Source organism: Miscanthus floridulus, chromosome 14 (assembly GCF_019320115.1).
Source record: "Miscanthus floridulus cultivar M001 chromosome 14, ASM1932011v1, whole genome shotgun sequence".
Classification (NCBI taxonomy): Eukaryota; Viridiplantae; Streptophyta; class Magnoliopsida; order Poales; family Poaceae; genus Miscanthus; species Miscanthus floridulus.
In genome coordinates this window covers 14,371,752-14,391,098 of record NC_089593.1, presented here as the reverse complement: position 1 = coordinate 14,391,098, position 19,347 = coordinate 14,371,752, and the positions used below count along the sequence as shown (strand labels likewise).

At 45.5% G+C, this 19,347-nt stretch overlaps 2 protein-coding genes and 1 long non-coding RNA gene across 4 annotated transcripts; all 3 read left to right on the top strand.

The window, feature by feature from the left end:
* The first annotated feature begins 3,932 nt into the window (after positions 1–3,932).
* On the top strand, positions 3,933–10,296 carry LOC136504906 (stress response protein NST1-like). The gene is made up of 3 exons (XM_066499946.1): positions 3,933–5,697; positions 5,813–6,747; positions 9,842–10,296. Exons 1-3 carry the CDS (start codon positions 4,369–4,371, stop codon positions 10,008–10,010), a joined length of 2,433 nt encoding a protein of 810 aa, XP_066356043.1. The 5' UTR covers positions 3,933–4,368; the 3' UTR covers positions 10,011–10,296.
* Positions 10,297–11,407: 1,111 nt separating this feature from the next.
* LOC136502876 (uncharacterized) lies at positions 11,408–13,212 on the top strand. The gene is made up of 3 exons (XR_010770737.1): positions 11,408–11,816; positions 11,923–12,106; positions 13,013–13,212. It is a non-coding gene; the product is annotated as an uncharacterized lncRNA (long non-coding RNA).
* Positions 13,213–16,784: 3,572 nt separating this feature from the next.
* LOC136504478 (uncharacterized) lies at positions 16,785–18,562 on the top strand. 2 transcript variants are annotated; one of them, XM_066499415.1, is made up of 3 exons: positions 16,785–17,023; positions 17,210–17,418; positions 18,101–18,562. In XM_066499415.1, the coding sequence occupies exons 2-3, from the start codon at positions 17,269–17,271 to the stop codon at positions 18,215–18,217; spliced, it is 267 nt and encodes an 88-aa protein (XP_066355512.1). In that variant the 5' UTR covers positions 16,785–17,023; positions 17,210–17,268; the 3' UTR covers positions 18,218–18,562. The 2 variants fall into 2 exon arrangements, with proteins under 2 accessions (XP_066355512.1, XP_066355511.1); XM_066499414.1 differs by having other exon boundaries at positions 16,785–17,418.
* The last annotated feature ends 785 nt before the right edge of the window (positions 18,563–19,347 follow it).

The following is a 19,347-nucleotide window of genomic DNA, read 5'->3' as shown; positions in this document are numbered from 1 at the left end:
GGGTCCGATCAGTTCATTTGACCAAGGTGTTTTCGTCTGGTGCGACCGGACGCTGAGGGCCAGCGTTCGGTCGACTCTAGTAAGGTTCCAGAGAGAGATAATCATGACCGGACGCTGGCCAGTATCTAGTCACACTATAAACACTAGAGTTCGGGGTGAACTGACCAGCGCGTCCGGTCAACATGACCGGAGCGTCCAGTCACCCCACAAAGGCACATAATGGTTGGTTTTTCAGCCTATGTTATAAATACTTCCTCTATTCGTGTGTGGGGGTACTTTTACTCATTTCAACAGCTGAGAAACATTTTTGAGAGTGCCAAGAAGAGCAAGGTCCTAGTGAGGTGATTGAGATTTGAGAATCCCAAAGAGAGTCCTCATTAGTGAGATCAAGAGTAGCAAAGTGTGCATCCACCCTTCTCATTAGGCTTGTCGTGGTCAAGTGAGAGTTCGTACTTGTTACTCTTAGTGATCGCCATCACCTAGACGGCTTGGTGGTGATTGGAGAGCTTGGTGATCATCCAACGGAGCTTGTGGATGACCCAACTCAAGTTATGAGCGATTGTGGGTGATTCACCATGATGGAGTGTCGAAGAATCAACCCATAGAGAGTACTTGATCCTTGCGCAGATCAAGGGGGAGCTACACCCTTGCGCGGGTGCTCGAACGAGGACTAGTGGGGAGTGACGACTCTCCGATACCTTGGCAAAACATCGCCGGGTTCCTCCTTCTCTCTTTACTTTAAGCAATTCAATTCTTGTCATTTACATTCCTAGAATTGCCATGCTAGAGTAGGATTAGAACTTTGTGTGCTAAACTTTTGTGTGTTAGATCAATAGAAACACTTTCTAAGCACAAGGGATTAATTGGGCTAACCGTAGAGTTTAATTATTGCAAAAAAATTTAGAATTAACCCAATTCACCCCCTCTTGGACATCTTGATACTTTCAATCTTGACAAATGTGCACAACTTATATATGAAGGTCATTATTTTCTACTTGAAATTACGTCACACATAAGTTTTATATATGCTTATGTTTATCAATAGTCTAAATTAATATTTTTATTTGCAAACTGGTTAGTGAAGATATATAAACCGTCATTGCGTGTGCCACACATGCCCGAATTTTTTACTTTTTAGTCCTTTTTTCGAAAGTTTCTCATAAATAGACCCCTGGCGGAAAGAATTCAGAAAATGGACCCTATCTCGGCGCCATCGATGCTGGCGCCGAGCTCGGCGCCAGCGTCCGTGGTGCCGAGCCCCTAGGCTGGGGCGAACTTACATGAAAGGAAGCTCAGCGCCAGTCACTCTAGCACCGAGCTCGGCACCGTAGATGCTGGCGCCGAGCATGCCACCCCTCGCGGCGGCGCTTCGGCCTAGATAGCGAGCGTCCGGTCGCGTGCCGTGCCTCGGCGAGCATCCCGAGCCTACCCTTGGCGACGAGCAGCGTGACCGCGTACCCCGTGGTGTGTGGCTGAAGGAGCGCGCGGGGCCGGGGCCGGGGCGCGGGCCTTGGACGACGTAGCTCTGCCTGCGCTGCGCCGTCGCAGCCGTCGAGGCCAAGGACGAGGCCGCCATTCAGCAAAACATCCAAGTTCGGTTCGGCGTTCATATCCCGGCAATGGAGTTCTAGTCGAGCGTAGCCTGGCGAGCAGGGCCTACGTAGGTAGCAGCTGGTGCGCTCGTCGGACAGGGTTGAGCGGTGCCACTGTGGTTGGATCCTATGGCGCTGGTCGGAGTCAAGGCGATGCGGAAGGCAACGTGGGCGTCCATGGCGGCCGGCAACTCAAGTACAGAGTTGTCCATGGCGCCTGCTTGGCCTCACCCTCTACTGCTCCATCCTCTTCCTGCTCTGCTGCTCGCTGTCACTGGAAGGCACAGGCACGAGCACGCACGGCTCGACAGCATCAGCGTCAGTCCTAGTACTCCTACTGCTCACTGTCACTGGAAGGAACTCATCTGATACGGTACTAGGTAATGATCCGCCTGCATTTTTTCGAGCTGCTAGCCGGCTTTGGCATGCATGTATGGACTACCCTATGTTGAGTACAACAAACTTTGTTTTTAGACCTAAACCTAAATCAGTTTTTAACATGGCCAAATAGTGACCACAAGTTTGAATACAGTGCTATTTTGTAGCAGTGAATTGATATGTTTGCGATATTTTATCTTCCAAATTTGTATAGCAACTCAATTTAATACCTTACTACGAGTTTAAGTACTCTCTGAGGATATGACAACAAAACAAGTCTCGTCAAGTTTGGACTTAGCCACGGTAAAAAATCAGATCATCTCGTGGTAAATATATATATGTCCATCTCATAGTAAAATCACAGATTTAGACAGATTATAACATATCCAAGTCACAATAAAATTCAAATTACATATCCATGGTAATTCTAGTCTCTAAGTCATAGCAAAAATTCAGACTTAGCCATTTTTGCATATGTCTGTCCCACAGTAAAAATCAAATTTAACAATGTCCAAGTCATGGTAAAAATTCAGGCTTAACAAATTTCAGCATGTTCATCTTATGGTAAATTTAGGGACTTAGCCAAAATTTTATATATCCATCTCACGGTAAAACTAGGGTGTTAGGTTAAATTTAGTGATCGGCGTCATGACCTATGGCGTCGAGACATTACCTCGGCTTGCCGCAACAGGCTAGGCAGCGGGCATGCACTACCTCCGGTAGCATCGTCTCTGCCGCTCTGAATGGTCTCCTGGCACCTACAGACAAACATGCCATGTCTCCATCACTAGTGGAATGAAACCGATCGAGCTGCATGCATGCTTCTCTGATCTCATGAATCGTGATACGTGGGATGGGGTTCTGACCGAACCACGGCGTTGAGTCGGGTCACGCCGAGGTTAGCGTCTCGGCGTCATCTGATCGCACGCCGACCTCTTGGCCCACGAAGCGTTGTTGGGCCACCTGGGCTGCGCGCCGGATGGTGCCAAGAGCCCGGCGTGACTCCCCACAGCGTCGAATTTAGGCCTGTGGCGTTGGCTGACACGACGCCGACGTAGTGGGCCCCATGCGCCACCGTGTCGCCGTCGACCGGGGTCGTCCATGACGTGGTAAGACCTCGGCGTCGTGTCAGTCGACACCGACCCTCATACCTTGGCGTCATGTTCTAAGACGCCTAAAAATGGTCTATTTTCAGCAAACGTTTTGGCATAGATCTTTTTGTAAAAAATGTTTTCAAAAGGGATCAAAATACAAAAATTTCACTTCTGCTCGCGCATCAATCGACCCATCGACAGACTGGTCTGGTATTCAGCCCTGCTCGTCTAGGACGGCACACGGACGGCAAGGCTTGGCCCTGCCCGTCCGGCTGCATGTCCCTGATCCAGCAGATTCTTCTTTCCTTCCTTCCCCTCTGGTGTAATCTGGCCCTCTGGCCTCTGCTGTAAAATCACGCACATCGTACTTTGCTATTCACGCACGTCGTACTGCATGCTCGGCGCCAGCGTCAACGGCGCCGAGCTTCCTTCCATATAAGTTTGCCCTAGCCCAAGGGCTCAGCGCCAGAGTGACTGGCGCCGAGCTTCCTTCTATGTAAGTTTGCCCTAGCCCAAGAGCTCTACACCAGGGACGTTGGCGCCGAGCTAGGGTTCATTTTCTGAATTCTTTCCGCCAAGAATCTATTTGTGAGAAACTTTTGAAAAAAGGGCTAAAAAGTAAAAAATTCGGCACACATGCTAGATGAGGTATTATCTTGACAAAATGCGCATGACTTATATGTGAAATTCATCATTTTCTACTTTAAATTACGTCATGTATAAGTTTTATATCTCTTTATGTTTATCACTAGTCTAAACTTATGTTTTTATTCGCAAACGGTTTGTGGAGATATATAAACATGAGTTGCTAAGGAAAAAACAAAAGGAAGCTTTTTCATTTAGACACAAATGGAAGACGGTGGATGAAGCGTTATCTAGTCTAGTTTCCCCCACCCTGTAGAATTTCTTCGTCTCCCTTGCCTTGCGCACCGAGAGATTAGATAGAGAGAGAAAAATTCAAGCAAGCAATCCAAATAGGAGGAAGAGAAAGGGATTGAAAAGCTAGGGTTTTCGCCATGGCCATCGCCCACCTCGAGCTCTCCTCCCTCGAATCCACCCTTCCCACGCTCTCCTAGCTTCCGCATCTCGCATCTCCACAAAAAGCAGCCGCCTTTGGTTCCCCTCCCCGACCCCGCTGCCTCGCCCCCATTCGAGGGTTTCCCCTCCTTCCCCCCAAATCGAATCGCAGCATTACCGACCGAGCAAGCAACCCACCCCACCCACCCGCCTTCAAGGGTCCGAGCCGAGCGACGGCGCTGGCGATCCAGCAGGGCGTGAGGGCGGCGGAGGCGGGCGGATAATCAATGTGTACGCTGTGCGCCGTGCAGCGCTGGTCGCGGCGCGTCGCCACCATGCTCCCGTGGCTCGTCGTCCCGCTCATCGTCATCTGGGCCGCCACCCAGCTGCTCCTCCCGGCCGCCTACCGCTTCGAGGTCACCTCCCCGCGCCTCGCCTGCGTCTCCGTCCTCCTTCTCACCCTCTTCTGGTACGAGATCCTCCTCCCGCGCCTCTCCCTCTGGCGCGCCCGCCGCTCCGCGCGCCTCCGCGAGGAGCGCCGCGCCCACGCCCTCGAGCTCCACAAGCTCCGCAAGACCGCAACCCGGCGCTGCCGCAACTGCAGCAACCCGTACAAGGACCAGAACCCCGGCGGCGGTAAGTTCATGTGCTCTTACTGCGGCCATGTCTCTAAGCGCCCCGTGCTCGACCTCAATTCAGCCGGGAAGGCTCCCACCGGATGGCCTTGTGCTCAGGATTGTGGATATTGGCTGGACCTGCGCTGCTCCTCCGGCAATAACAGCTCCTTCTTGGGGTTCTCGTGGCGCTTGCTTTCGTCCTTTTGTTCGACAGCAATGAGGTGGTTATTGAGGAATATATTCAGATTTACATCCTCAGGGGATGGTGAGGGCTTGAGCATAGATGGTAAAAGGTTGGCAAAGAGAGGAGAGAATGGAGGAAAAGCCGAGGAGAGCAGGACCGAGAAGGCGAGAAGGAAGGCGGAAGAGAAGAGACTGGCAAGGCTGGAGAGGGAAATGCTGGAGGAGGAGGAAAGGAAGCAGCGAGAGGAGATGGCTAAGCTAGTAGAGGAATGCAGGAAGCTGAGGGATGAAAAAGCAGAGGCCGAGGAGCGGTCAAAAAGCGCTACCCCTGTTGGGGAGAAGGATGCTAGGAAGGAGGCAGAGAAGCGGCATCAGGAGAGGAAGAAGAAAGAGGACAAGGGGTCAAGCAAGAGCAATTCAGATTGTGAGGACATTGATAGAAGATTGGGCCGAGACGGCGATAGGAAGCGAGACTTTGACAGAAAGAGTGACTTGGACAGGCGTGAGGGTTACAAGCCTCATTACATTGATTCTAACAATCACAGTAATAGAACAGGGGAGAGCAGATCGAAATACTTTGGCCGTATGACAGGTGGTTTCTTATCTTCTTCAAGAGGGTTTGGCGGTGGTTCCTTCTTTGGCAGAAGTGCTCAGGCCCCTGCCCCTCAAGCGAGCAAGCTTAGTAGACCTGTAGTTCCTGCAACTGACCAGGGTAATGCAATCAAAAGAGATGTCCAGCATGCAGCCACACAAGCTACAGGCAAATCTGCTACAGCTGGAGAAACTAGAAATGCATGGACTAATTTTAATCGACCTGTGAGTAACAAGGGCATTGCTATTTTATTGTAAATTCTTGTTATTCGAACCAATTGCATTAGTTATATTTTTACCTGAATTTCCATCTCAAATGTTCCAATTATGCTATATGCAGGTTAGTCCAAATGTGCAGCCACACCCTACTGGCCTTAAAAAGTCATGGCATCAGCTGTTTAGTCGTTCAGCATCAGTGTCCCCTTGTCCTGATGTTACAACTTCAGCTCATGATATGATTCGGAAGCCAGAACCAAATGGAGCTCAAATAAACAATGCTCATACATTTCTCTCTCAGTATCCTCCTCTGGACTACAAGCCAAGTTCAAGCCAGTCCATGCAATTTCCAGGTTTTCCACCGCTTAATGGAGCACCTCCCAGTAACCCACTACCTCATTTTCCTGCTGGACATATGCCCTTCTATGATGATGCGGAATCAACACTGCTTGAAGAACCAGAGCAATTTGAGGACCCATGCTATGATCCAGATGCAATTGCATTACTTGGGCCAGTTTCAGAATCTCTAGATAACTTCCCTCCAGACTTAGGTTGTGGATTCCTCTCAAGTGACGTTATGAAAGAATCACATGGGAGGCCTTCACCAATTGAGTCTCCTCTCTCAAGATCTCGTATGGCTGAAGAAAAGCCTATCAAGCCCCCGCACTCATCAGTTGCAAGAGGTCCTGGTGGTTCCATTCTGCCTGAGACTAGCAGTGAACAAGGCACATGGCAAATGTGGAGCACACCATTGGTTCAGGAAAGTTTAGGTCTGCAAGGTCCTCAGAGTCAGTGGCTTCGGCAAAACACAAATCAATTCAACCATGGTGCCAACCTTTTCAGCAGTGGAGGTGGAGCAATAAGTTCCCTGGGTACTGGTTTGAATGACAGTGATCCATGGCTGCAGAAAGCACCTTTCCAGCAATTGCCACCTGATACACCAAGCCTGTTCCTTTCACATGAAATGCCTGGAAAATTACACAACGACTTGGTTTTTGGGTCTCCAAACAAATCAGCCCGCGAACACCCCTTTGGGCCGCCTGGTTCTTTGTGGCCCAAGTAAGTACTTTCTGATGTCCTTTTTCTTTTCAGAAAATTTTCTGCCACAAAGGCTTTCATCACTGCTGATCAACTTATACTGTTAACTTGGGCTGGAAATTTGGTATAATAACTCGTTAGAGAATAGTTTTGTCCTTCCCCCAGATGCAATGCTTGTTTCATGCTGTCATTCAGGTTTTCCACTTCACTGCTTAGCTCTATGTATCGATGCGTTTAAGCACCAAAGTATTGACAGTTTTTTATGATAATTATTCAATATTGTTTGTGTGAATTTGTATATACATAGTTACACACGTGTGAAATCTCCATGTCTAATCGCGGAATACTACTTATTTCAAACAAGGAATTTATGTATAGAAATGAGAGACCATTGAAAAGCAAAGTGCATTATTGTAGTATAACTGAGTGTTTAACTGATACTCAAATTATTGAACCCATTTGAATGTGTGAGTTTGGATGATCCTTTCTTCTTTGAAAATTTAAAGGTACCATGCTCTTTATTCTCCAATCATTAGGTTGAAGTTTACCATGTATTTTGTTTATAAGAAGTACATGCAGTTCGGGTTCTTCTAGGTTTTAGCATATGTTTCATGAATCAGTCAAACCAATTTTGGTGTTTAAAGTTGCTACTAAAAAGTGTCTGACTATATGCTGGGCGCTACCATCCTGCTTGCACCTAATTGCCGTGTAGTCTATCCAAGCATCTGCTTAACCATGACTAGGGTCTAGACACCACCCTGCTTCGTGCCTAGCACCTGAAGCTTGCTTTTTAGAACACTTAAACTGCAGATATGTGTTTATGGTATTTCTCTCTTTCATGGATCGTTTTTCCTTGATGTATGGACATATGGTCTACACTGCAGTTGAATTGACAAACTGCCATCATGAATAATTAGCTAGCTAGGATTGTGTCTGAGCTGGTTGCATAATTTGGTCGACTGGTTGTGATTACTGAACATAAACACAATTGCACTAAATATAGTCAGCCAAGATTTTTGTTGCAACAATGGCATTGTTAACAATTGAGTTGGCTACAGTTTTGTTTCAGGCCTGCTAGAAATTTTGTGGAAAGCAATTTGTTTTTGTTTAGCTAATTCAGAGACACATTCATTGCTCAAATGCTCAGTCTAAATTGATCAGTAAGAAGGGTACAGAAACCAAAGGCAGATGGGTAATTGTCATCATGAACTCTTGGATTGTTAGCTAATGTTCTTCCCCTGGTCATAATGTTGTGTTCTTCTGAAATTATATGCAGCTGTTGAACCATAATGTTCAATGCATTAGGGCCTGTTTGGATCACCTAGGAGGCTAGGACTAGTTGTTAGTCCACTAGTTACTGGAACTAATTGTTAGGTGACTAAAGTTTAGTCCTGTGCTGTTCGGATACATGGACTAGTAGCCATCACCTATCAGTCCACTTCAGCTTTGCCTTCTACATTCATATCTTTCGTTGGCTGTGTTGGTTTAGTGTATTTAAATATTGTGGGCTTCGGGAAAAATTAGAGGCTAGAATTAGGTTGTGAAAAACTAGATCTCACTGCAGGCTAAGCTGTTCTGTTGCAGACAATTTGTTGAGTTATGTATTGGTTGATGGGCTGCTTCTCTTGGGAAAAATCTAGGCTAGAATTAGATTGTGAAAAATTAGATCTCGCTGCAGGCTAAGCTGTTCTGTTGCAGACAATTTGTTATGTATTGGTTGATAGCAAGTGTTTTTTAGTTTAAATTTATGTATATAGTAAGATCGGGATGGTCTTGTGTGATTGTGGCCATGAAGACATGATAAATTGATAATATGAGCTTTAGATTGACTGAAACTCAGTTGACTCCCAAGTCCAAAATGGAGAATTAAATATTGGCCTGTGGATTATGCAGTGCCACAATCCTTGAACATATGGTTTTATTTATGGGGAACTACTGGTCTATATTTTGCCAAAGTTTAATGTTCTTATAGAAATATTCACTAGTGATGAACTGATGATTGGTGACTGCATCCTGTTTGACCTTGTTAATGAGGCTTATTATAGGGTGTCAGATCAATCTGTTGCTTCATTAGGCATGCAGTGGAAAACGTTTTCTAAGGTGGCAACTGTTAGCTTGTTTGTTATTTTTTTTTGTTTGCATGGGTGGGGCAGTCCCCTTTGATGCTTAAAGATGTAAAGGTACCGTGGCTCAAGAACATGTGGCCGAGTCCATGTATTATGGAAGTTTAGTCTAGTTAGGAACTTAGGAGTTAGGATACCACTAGATTCTAGGGAGGATTCGAGACATGGCCCTATATGGGGTGTTTAATCTTATCCCATGACTGACTGCAGGAGATACATGCACACAATTTACGCAAGTGGGCTGCTACCCACATCAAAATGTGGCTCAGAGGAACATAAAAAAACTAATGTTAAGTTTGCTCAGCATGGCCCATTCATTCTAGTCTTGTTGGAGTTCTAGTTCCTAGAGACCATACTACATGCAGGACTGAGGCCCTTCAGCCTATCAGCAGGCTGCAAAATGGGTAGATGATGGTAATTTGGTAGAACTAGTTGAACACATGGGCCATGGCCATCCTATTTGTGAAGTTTCAAGTCTTATGTTGTGAAGTTTTAAGTCTCATTTGCATATTTTGTGCAAGGTGCAAGATAGCTTGCTTTTTTTTTTTTAGTTTGGAGTCAGTCTATTGGTGTTTGAATTTTCTTGTTTTGAGTTTATAGCTTGGCTTGCACCGCGGAACCTGTTAGCTTGAAGTTGAGTACATATGACCTGCATAACACTGTGTGTGCCTGATATCTTTACCTATTAGTCTATTACCATGTGTGTTGTGCCCTTTGGGTGTTATGGTTGGCTATTGTGCAATTTCACTAGACCTTGTAGGTGGAAAACTATGAAAATCAATTGAATGAGACAGGCGTTTCTGAAGGCAAGAGAGTATTTAAACATATGTAGATTTTCCTTTTGTTCCGCCTTTCTTTCTGTGATAGAATTCATGAAGAACCCTAAACTATCAATATCTTATACCTGAACTCACGTTTTTTTTTTTACCATTGTTGATTCATAAAAGCGAAAACGCTAGAGCTCATGACTGTTGGGATTATTGTTTACACAGGGAGGAACTGGCGCTGAATGGAGCTCAGGAAGGTGGTGGCGGGCATATCCTGTCGCCGTCCGGTGCACATGTTGGCGGTGGTGTTGGCTTGTTTTCTTCAGCAAGTCCTGATGTACAGTCACTGTGGTCATTCAATGAAACATTCAATGAAAAAGAGAGCATAGAATGAACAGACTTTTATAATAGAAGGAAGGGGAAAAAAAAAGTGGAGCCAAGGCTTCCTTGCCTCCTCTCTTGTAGGGTTACCGTCTTACCGAGGAGATAAGCTGGACTGTGTTCCTTGATGATGCAAAAAAAGATATGGGGTCATTTTGTTTCCTAGCACTCACCCTCACCTGTCAACATGCGTCGACGCATTGCATTAGGCCTTGTTTTACCTGATGTTTTTTTTTCTCTTGCGCATTATTCCCGTCATACTGACTTTGGGATTCAATGAAAATGGGGATATGGGGACTTGTCGTGCACAGGCGATCGATCCATCCATGGCTGTAGTCATCCCGTCATACTGATTTTGGTTTTTATGTTGCCGTTAACATTGTGTATGTTATTGTGTGGGTTGATTCTGTGATAAATTGAAAGTGGAAGGTAGTGGAGGGAGGTGGATGCTGTAATAGAAGAAAGGGGTTATTATATCCTCTTGTTTTGTGATAGACAGAAGAAAGGGTTTATCATGGGAGAAGTGGTGCACGCATTTACTGATCCAGCTTGGTGCCGTAAGCCCGCATGTGTGACTAAGTGCAGATGCAGAGAGATGCTGTGATAGGTGGTGGGCTGGGAAGTGGGGAGGTGGTTTTGCCTGTGGAGTTGTGTGGTGGACTGACTGGTGGGTGCGGCGGCCATGCATATGCTACCTGCAAGTGGTTCAGCCGTCGGTCACTGACTCACTGGTGAGCATCTACTGGCCACTAGTAGGCACTGGCGACCACGCAGCCTGCCCAACTTGTTTGTGCTCTGGTGAAAACGTGCACCGGTTTTATATGTTATATTATCTGCACCCATTTTGACGAAGCCCATCCATTGGCATTGCTATTGGTTGATGTATGTAGAGTATATATGACGAAAGAAAGGTCTATCCATCCATGTCATGCCCGTGCTCGTGCTTGGCGGCTCGCACGCAGCAGATTTTGCTGACTGACCTGCATGCTGCACTGGACGCCGTGAGCTAGATGAAGCTAAACTATTCCAGAATGGCAGAACAGGAGTAGAATATCCTCTGGAGTTTGGTGCAGCTCCATCGCCGTCGCCGTCGGGTAGGGCGGCTGCTCATGTTATCCTGCTGCACTCCACGTCTCCACCACGGCCAGGCAGTACGAGCCCAGCCTGTTCGTTTGGCTATGGCTTATCGTAAACGATCGTAAATTTTCAGCCGGAATAGTATTTTTCTCTCACACAAACCAGCTAACAATACTTCTTCACGAACCAGCAACGATACGAACCAGCCAACCGAACAGACGAACAAAAAGGCAGACCATACGTCGAATCAGCGGGGATCCACCCAATGGTTTACCGATCAAATCGATCAGTGGTTTTGCATTCGTCAAAATCTCTTCTCTGCGACTAAAAAGACCCAAATGTCATCGTTTTTGCCCCGCTAATGACCCCTGTCCGCGCTAATTGCCCCTCCCCGCGCCCTCTACTGCACGTCCACGGAACCGCCGCACCTGCGCACGACGGCCACGATCCCCTGCGCCTCGCTCTAGCGCAAAGGAAAGAAGAATCCTCTCCTCGGCTCCAAATCCTGCAGTCTCGCCCTAGCGCCCGCTCTCGCCAACCGACTTCCTCCTCGCCGCCGCCCTCGTGCACCGGCTGACCTCTGCCGTTGCGCGACGCCATCACCGTCGTCCGCGGTCATTGCCATCGTCCGCCCCGTCCTAGAGCTCTCAACATGCTGTCTGGAACTAACATTATCTACAGATCGGTCATCAAAATGCGCAACGGATTTACTTTCCTCGACCTCATTGTTATCCAGATCGAGGTTGGTTAAAATATCATGACTATTGCAGCGTTCCTGCAAACTTCACCACTCCAACTTGTTTCTATCTTTTATGGTGACTCTTAGTGGCAACATTTTTCTCGTACAGTTACTCAACAAGAAGTATGGCAGCAATGTGGTGTTGCTTCTGTTGAACTCCTTCAACACCCATGAAAGACACTTTAAAGTAAATTTTCCGTTCACAAGTTCGACCGAAAGCTAACAGTTATGCTTGTCCTACAGATTGATGAGAAATATGCAAGTTCAAGCATTGGATCCACACATTCAACCAGGTATGCTAGACAAAAAAATTGTAGATGCTGGACACTTGCTTTCTTAATCTTAGTTTACCAAATTCACTCCAAAAATATGTTAAGCTGGCAATAAAACAATCATTATCATTACAGAGCCAGTACCCTCAAGGTAGTAGCTGACGAGTTCTTGCCATGGCTGTCCAAGGGAAACACTGACAATGATGGCTGAAGCTAGCCATCGCTATATGCAGTGGAAACAACTATATGAGTTGAATTAATAAATCATAGAGACCAAGCCCTCCCTTCTCTTGCTGCACAATTTACTCATCCTAATGTATGTGGAACTGTGCTAGTTATCATTGATCCAAATGACCTTCCTAGGCTGAACCACAAACAAAAAGGAGTGATTAAATAGGCTTCAGGAGTGGATTGGACGAGGAGAACAAGGCCTAGCAACATTCAGAGTAAAGTAGATCAAAACACACAGACCACAGCCATGTATCCAGTAAAGGACATTGGGTGTGCACATGTATGCCTGACACACACTATCAGGTTCTCTGTATAAAAAGCAACCCCTGCCACACTATCACATTATTAATTTTGAGACAACAAATATCCCAACGATCTGTTTAAACTAAGCATATTTATTTCAGTTGCATAGAAACGTATGTCCTCTGCAATGTCTGCCCTTTTATCACTGTCTGATATGCTTATGAAGTCTGTCATTTAGTCTGGGTTCATCACTCATGAGACAACTTGCGACATGTTCAGAACCACCAGACATACCTTTGCTGTTATGCTGATTATATGTTGCATAATTTCTTTATTTGCAACAGCAATGCACACTTTACCTTTATCTAAACCTACTGCATTGTTGTTTGATATGCAGCTCTTGACTAAAATTGGATGAGATTACTTAGGCTAGCTTCTTTCCTTGCATGGCAGTGGCAGGCTGGAGTCGGCACCAGTGCTCATGGTGAGACCACTGAGACCCTGCCATCATGGAGGCCAGCGTCCAAGCGCAGGACTCATGGTACCCAGGTCCACAACATGTCGGACACTAGGGCGTGACGACCCCAAGCGGCAGTTGTCCATAGTTGTATCCCACCTTGCACATAGTTGTAAACATTAACTATGTAATTTTATTGCCGATGCGACCTTGCCTTTTTTTTGTTAAAACTGTATAATAATTTATGGTTGACTATTGTCACTATTATGAGACAATCATAATACTAATTTTTTTATTGGTCAAGGCCAAGATGACTAAGGTATTTGCTGCTACTTCACGATAGGTCACACTGTCGTAGTATGCTTTATCTCAACTGAATCCACTCCTATCTCATCATTCTTGTGCAGGTTGCAGCAATATGATCACTCTGTAGCTGGTTGCAACAATCTGATCATTCTTGAACGACTTACAAGAATGGCCCATACTATGGATAAGGAAGAAAATTTATACTGACTTTGAATTTTGATAGATCGCCATGGATAACCTATGAATTATTTTTAGTTAACTATAATGGTATATTTGAACATATTTTCTTTCATATTTGGCTACTTAAATAAGATGCTCGCTCATGGATTAGTCATACAAGCTAGACAATTTGCTCCTCAATCATGTGCTTTTGTATTATGAAAGAAAAGTAGTCATTCTGGTATGTGTATCATGAATTCATGATTGGAGCAGTCAAAAAAAATTTGGTTAATTTTATGCCTTAGCTTAATGTTGTGCTCCCGTTGCAACGCATGGGCACTCAACTAGTACAATAATTATTTCTCATGACCTCTTATTAAAAAAAATATTTTTTTTGAGGATTACATATCTCTGGTAGTATCACATATATGACATAAATATTTATGAGATTATTAGTCTATCGCCAAAGCTGTTGGCTTTCAAGTGATCAGTGGTTCAATTAATGGAATGTTTGGAACTGCTTAAAATCGGATTCTTGATGAGAATAATTGAGAATCCCATCCAAACTACTGGATTCTTTCTCAATTATCTAGAAATCAGGAGGGGAAAAGAATCAGAGAGTGAACTGGGAGCCGAGAATCCTGTATTTGCAAGGCTTGGGCCGTGTTTTCACCACGACCAGTGAAATTTCCTCTGATGCCCGACCCTCGCTCCGCCCGCCTCATGCTGCAGCTCGGCCCTCCCACACACGGTCGTCACCATCCCCTCTTACCGAGACTACGCCGCTCCCATGACTGTCCTGCTCGGTCGTCTCCTACCGCGACACGGGAGGCGGCGGCGGTGGCGGGGCTAGCAAGGAAGGTGACCGTGGTGGCGCACCACGACTAGGGAGGGAGGGCGGTCTGCGAGGGAGCTTGGGGCGGAAGCCTCTGGAGAGCAGTAAGACCAGGTAGCTGAGAGGAGGGTCAACTTTTGAAGAAGGGCATAAAAGTTCTTTTACACTTAGGATTGCCATCACAACTCAATTCTTTGTACTACGGATTCTTTATACCGCAGCTTATCTGATTAGATTGTAGTAATTTTTTATATATAAGCGGTTCCAAATAAGACCTAAATCGGCTTTTAATTGCTCAATTGTGTGCATAACTATTCCCGAATACAATCCACATCAAACGGGTAGAGCATGGTACAAAACTATTTAACCACATGGGTACACACGCGTTACAACTTCATGTTGATCGAGGAGTGCTAGCTCCAACTCCTAGCATTCTCTTCTATTGTCTTGATCATTGTCCAGTGGATGAGTCTGGAGAGAGAGAGAGAGAGAGAGAGAGAGAGAGAGAGAGAGTCAGGAACAGAAAATAATGACTAGTTTTTGGGTGTATGCATACAAGCATGGATATGCCCGTGTACCCCTCTCAGTGACAAGTAGAAGAAGTATAAACTGAGGGTCTGAGGCTGCCAGTTCACGGTGCTTCAATCCAGAGAACAAAACGAACAGGTCCTGCATCGTACGTGTTGGGGTCTAGCTAGTCTCTTTTATTGTTATGTATCAATGTATGCATGCCTAGAATGGTTCAAAGACCGACCTCTTTGGTGTTGAATCAAGCCAACCGTAGTTTTCAGGATAGAAACAGGCATCGATCGCATCAAAAAGAAAAAAAAGACGGTGGCAGTTGGGTTTGGTTGGGCTAGCACATGGGCTCGCCGCCGGCCGGCCGGTCGGCACTGGATGAGATGAACCGCCAGGACGACAGGTAGCTGTGCTTGATTCGTTGATTGTGCTCGCCATGTCTACTCTACTCTAGCTAATCACCGGTCGTTGACAACCATTGGTACTACTACTGATTCATTGCATAGATACTAGCTTAAAATATGCTTAACTTGTGCCACCAACCGATAGGATAAACCAACTGCGCAGGATTATTAAGAAAATGATAATTATATTTATAAAATCAAGCTAGCATTATTAAATACACTTTGAAATATATTTTTGTAGTTTACATCTTTGCTATGATAGACGTTAATATTCTTCTCTGTTTATTTAGGACTGTTGATTTAAGATAACTAAAATATAAGGGAATTTTAGAGCTACTTTAAGTTAAACTTGTTTTTTTATGTTTGACCGAATTTTACAGACGTGCAAATTATGAAAATATATTTGATGGTATATCTAATGATATTGATTCGATGTCATAAGTCTTGTGCTCTTTTTTTCTTCTTCTATAAATTCGATCAAACTTAAAAACACTAGATTATTTAAGATAACTCTATCTAGGAATTGATTTATTCAAAAGAAATGGAAGGAGTATTGAATTAGGTAGTTTCTGGTCAATCTTCTGGAAGCGCAATAACATATTGCTTGGTGTGAAAATGGACCACTTGTTATGGTTTGACATTGACATGCATGACCCATAGGAGGATGCGTGGAAATAGAGGTTGGGTCCCGCTAACAGCTGAAACAGTCTTGAAGGGAGGAGAAGGAATTAATTAGGACATGAAATAAAAATGTTTGGTGTTTTTTTTAAAGTTCAAGGGATTTTTTTTATACATACTCCGTTCACCAATTCTCATGTCGATTGAGGGACGAGGCAAAACGTATTTCATTCAATTTATCCGCGATTCCGCATCATTCCTGCTCTAGGCAGGCTCCTCCATAGCAAGAGCATGTGTGAGCATATATAGAACTTTACCCATTGTAAACTGTAAGATGCTTTGATTTTTTTTAATATATAGTTTTTGCTATGCATTTAGATTTACATTTACATTATGTCTAATAGTAAAAGTAATGTATTTAGAAAAGTCAAAATATCTTATAATTTGGAACTATGTGACTAGGACAAAACACTACAATCATTGATAGAAGAAGCCCACTTGTATTTGTAGCTTCTTTTTTTAAGAAAATCTTGAACTCTATCTATTGCAACTATGCAAGAAATGAAAAGTTGCTTCGTCGAGCTATTCAATCCGAATATTTCCGCCCTGCACGAGTCGGAGATTTCATCTGCAGGAATTCGTCCGAGCCACACGCTACAGCATTTTTTTTTTCACTGTCAAAAACGGAAAAGGGGCCACCAAACGAACCGGGTCTCCGCGACCGCCGCATCGCGTCACGGCGGTCGTCACGGTACGGCCCAGTGACAGGTGGGCCCAGGACGCAGAAGCCGTCAACCCAGCGCGTTTTGACGTGGCCTCTGGCCACCACTGGCAAGCGGGCCCCGCCAGCCTCTGCCAGCTTTCCACAACCACCACCAAGAGGAAGAAGGGGAAGGAAATATATAAACGGGAACGCGCGGCGCGGCCGTCGTCTTCCTCCGCGGATCCCTCCTCCTCAGCCTCCTGCTGTCCTTGTGGCGAACAGGCGAAGGCAAGCAACAGCGCAAATCTCTCCCCCTCCTTGGATTGATTGAGCTGCTCCTGCTCGTCCACCTCCGCCGTTCCTCGCCTTGCCATTTCGGGTTCCATTCAATTGTTAGTTTATTGGAGGGAAGTTGGGGGAGAAGGCGTTTGGTGGGCGCTTGCGTGCTCCGCCTCGGGAGAAGGTAAAAAAAAATCCCCACCACGGCACCACCAACCCAGGCGACCGACTCGTCCCCCAATCCGCCATTGCTCTTCCTTTTCTCCCCGTCGCCAGACGGCCAGAGCCCCAGCCCCCCTGCTCGGAGCAAAGCAATAAAGCCCGAAAGGCGCCGCCTTTCCTGACTCCGGTTTCCCTCCATCCACGCCAGATTGATTGATTGCTCGATTCCTTTGGTCGAGGGGAGGAGAAGAGGAAGAGAAGCAAGACATGTGCCCGCTTCGGGTGATCCTCATCTTCCTCTCCGCCACCATCGCCGGCTTCTTCCTCATCAGGGGGCTCAACGCCGAACCCGACCAGTTCGACGCCGACGCCGACGAGTCGGAAACCCCCCGGGCACCCGTGCCCCTGCATTCCAAGGTAACCAACCGACGCCTCTCCGCCTCTGGCCCTTTCCTCCGGCTCCGTGCCCCCCCTATTCTTAGCAGCTTCTTGCTGGCGCACAAGGGTAATACTGATACTCTACTAGCGCTACCACAAATTCCCTTCCTCGCACCCCAATTTCGAGCCAGCCACAATGAGCTTCCGGTCCATGGTCTTCAGTTTAGGGGATTTTGCAAACGTAGCATGCTTAATCATAGTCTCGAGCTAATTTGAACAACTTCAGTTATCACTGCATACAGACATTTCCATGGATGATAAGTTAACCTTGCTTCTTCTTGCACAGTATTTCCTAATTAACACGCTTAAATTTGCTCAGTGTAACAATCCATTTGAGCAATGAGCAATCTGCTTGGGTGCAGCTTGCCAGCCATTGCGATTTGTGGGAGCCCACTCCCCATCCTCCCTCCTAAATTCAGCTAACCACCCCTCTGTATCATGTGCACAGAGCTTTTGGATCTAGCGTCTGAGTTTATTTACAATATCAGCTGCATAGAAACATGAGTCGAGATGGTCACTTGCTGTACTGTTTACTTGATTTTAATATTGAATCATCAATCCATTGTCTCCCTTGTGTACAAATTCTAATGGCACAATATTGTTTCTTTAATAACAATTACTTCAGAATCTGAGAGTTCTTTTTTTTTGTATGCAAATCTAGGTTGGATCGGCTCTAAAAACAGGGTTCTGGACAATGGTGGACATGGCAAGTGGGCGGTACCTCTGGCGCACCCTTGTTGCCCAACCTGCGAAATCGGAATCCGATAAGGCCCGGTGACGAATGCTCAATTGTTCATAAATTGTCTCATCTTGCGGATGGAGTGCCACATAGGTGAAGACTGATACAATCCTGTTGTTGTTACATATTGGTCTAATGTTGTTGGTGTGTATTATGGTGGCAGATGTTACACGGGGATCATATATTGAAGTAAATTTGCAAAATTATTCATGTGTTGAGTTGAGCCTTGTGTTGTGTAAAACTGGAAGTGGGTGCTTTGCTGGAAGTATGTACTTTGGCCATGAGATTTGGGTCGAAGTTTGTAGGTTTTGTCTTCCAACTAAATCCATGCTTAAATGTGAGACTTAAAATATAGAATAAAAGTGAAGTGAGTACTTGGGAATATGGAAATTTGTGAAATAAGATTGCTGGATTGCAATATGCTAATTTGTCAAAGAAGCTTGTTGAATGCAAGTGTGCACCCTTGTTTTATTGAAATGACATGTCGTCGGTACCGTTATTTGGAAGAACAGTTTTGATTCTCTATTTTGTTACCATGGTTGTTAGTTCTCTTGGTGGTTTTTGGTATTTGTGATGGTACTTGCATAGGAACATCATTTTTCATCCTCATTACATGTCTGTGTTTGTTGATCTGGGATTTGTTGCTTGGTACTCGGGTCTATAACTTCCAATGATGTGTACAGATATTGGATGAATTTCTCATTTATTCGGCCTGTTTCAAAAGTAGGAATTTCACAGGAATCACGCATGAATTTCACTGGAATCAATTCAATTTCATAGGAAAGCACAGGAACAAGATCCCCCCCCCCCCCCATGTTCCAAACAAGCTCGCAACACGTAGGAGTATAGATTTACAACAAGAAGATCAGGATGTTGAGACTTGAGAACGAGGAAGAACAGCTTTGGTCCACAGTCACAGCAGAACTGTGGCTGCAAGCAAAACTATACTGGAAGACTTGTTTGAGTCCTGAACGTCACCGGCCGCACAAATAACCTTTGGCATCAGTATTGTGAAATGTCGACTAGATGGCATCAACTAAGATCCTTAGAGCTGTAAAACACCATTTTCTGGCTGCCTTGGTCTTCAGTTCTGAGCCTGCTGTTACTGGGTGGCATCCTCCAATGTCGAAACGGTGACGGATAGAGCTGTAGAACACCATTACTTGTGC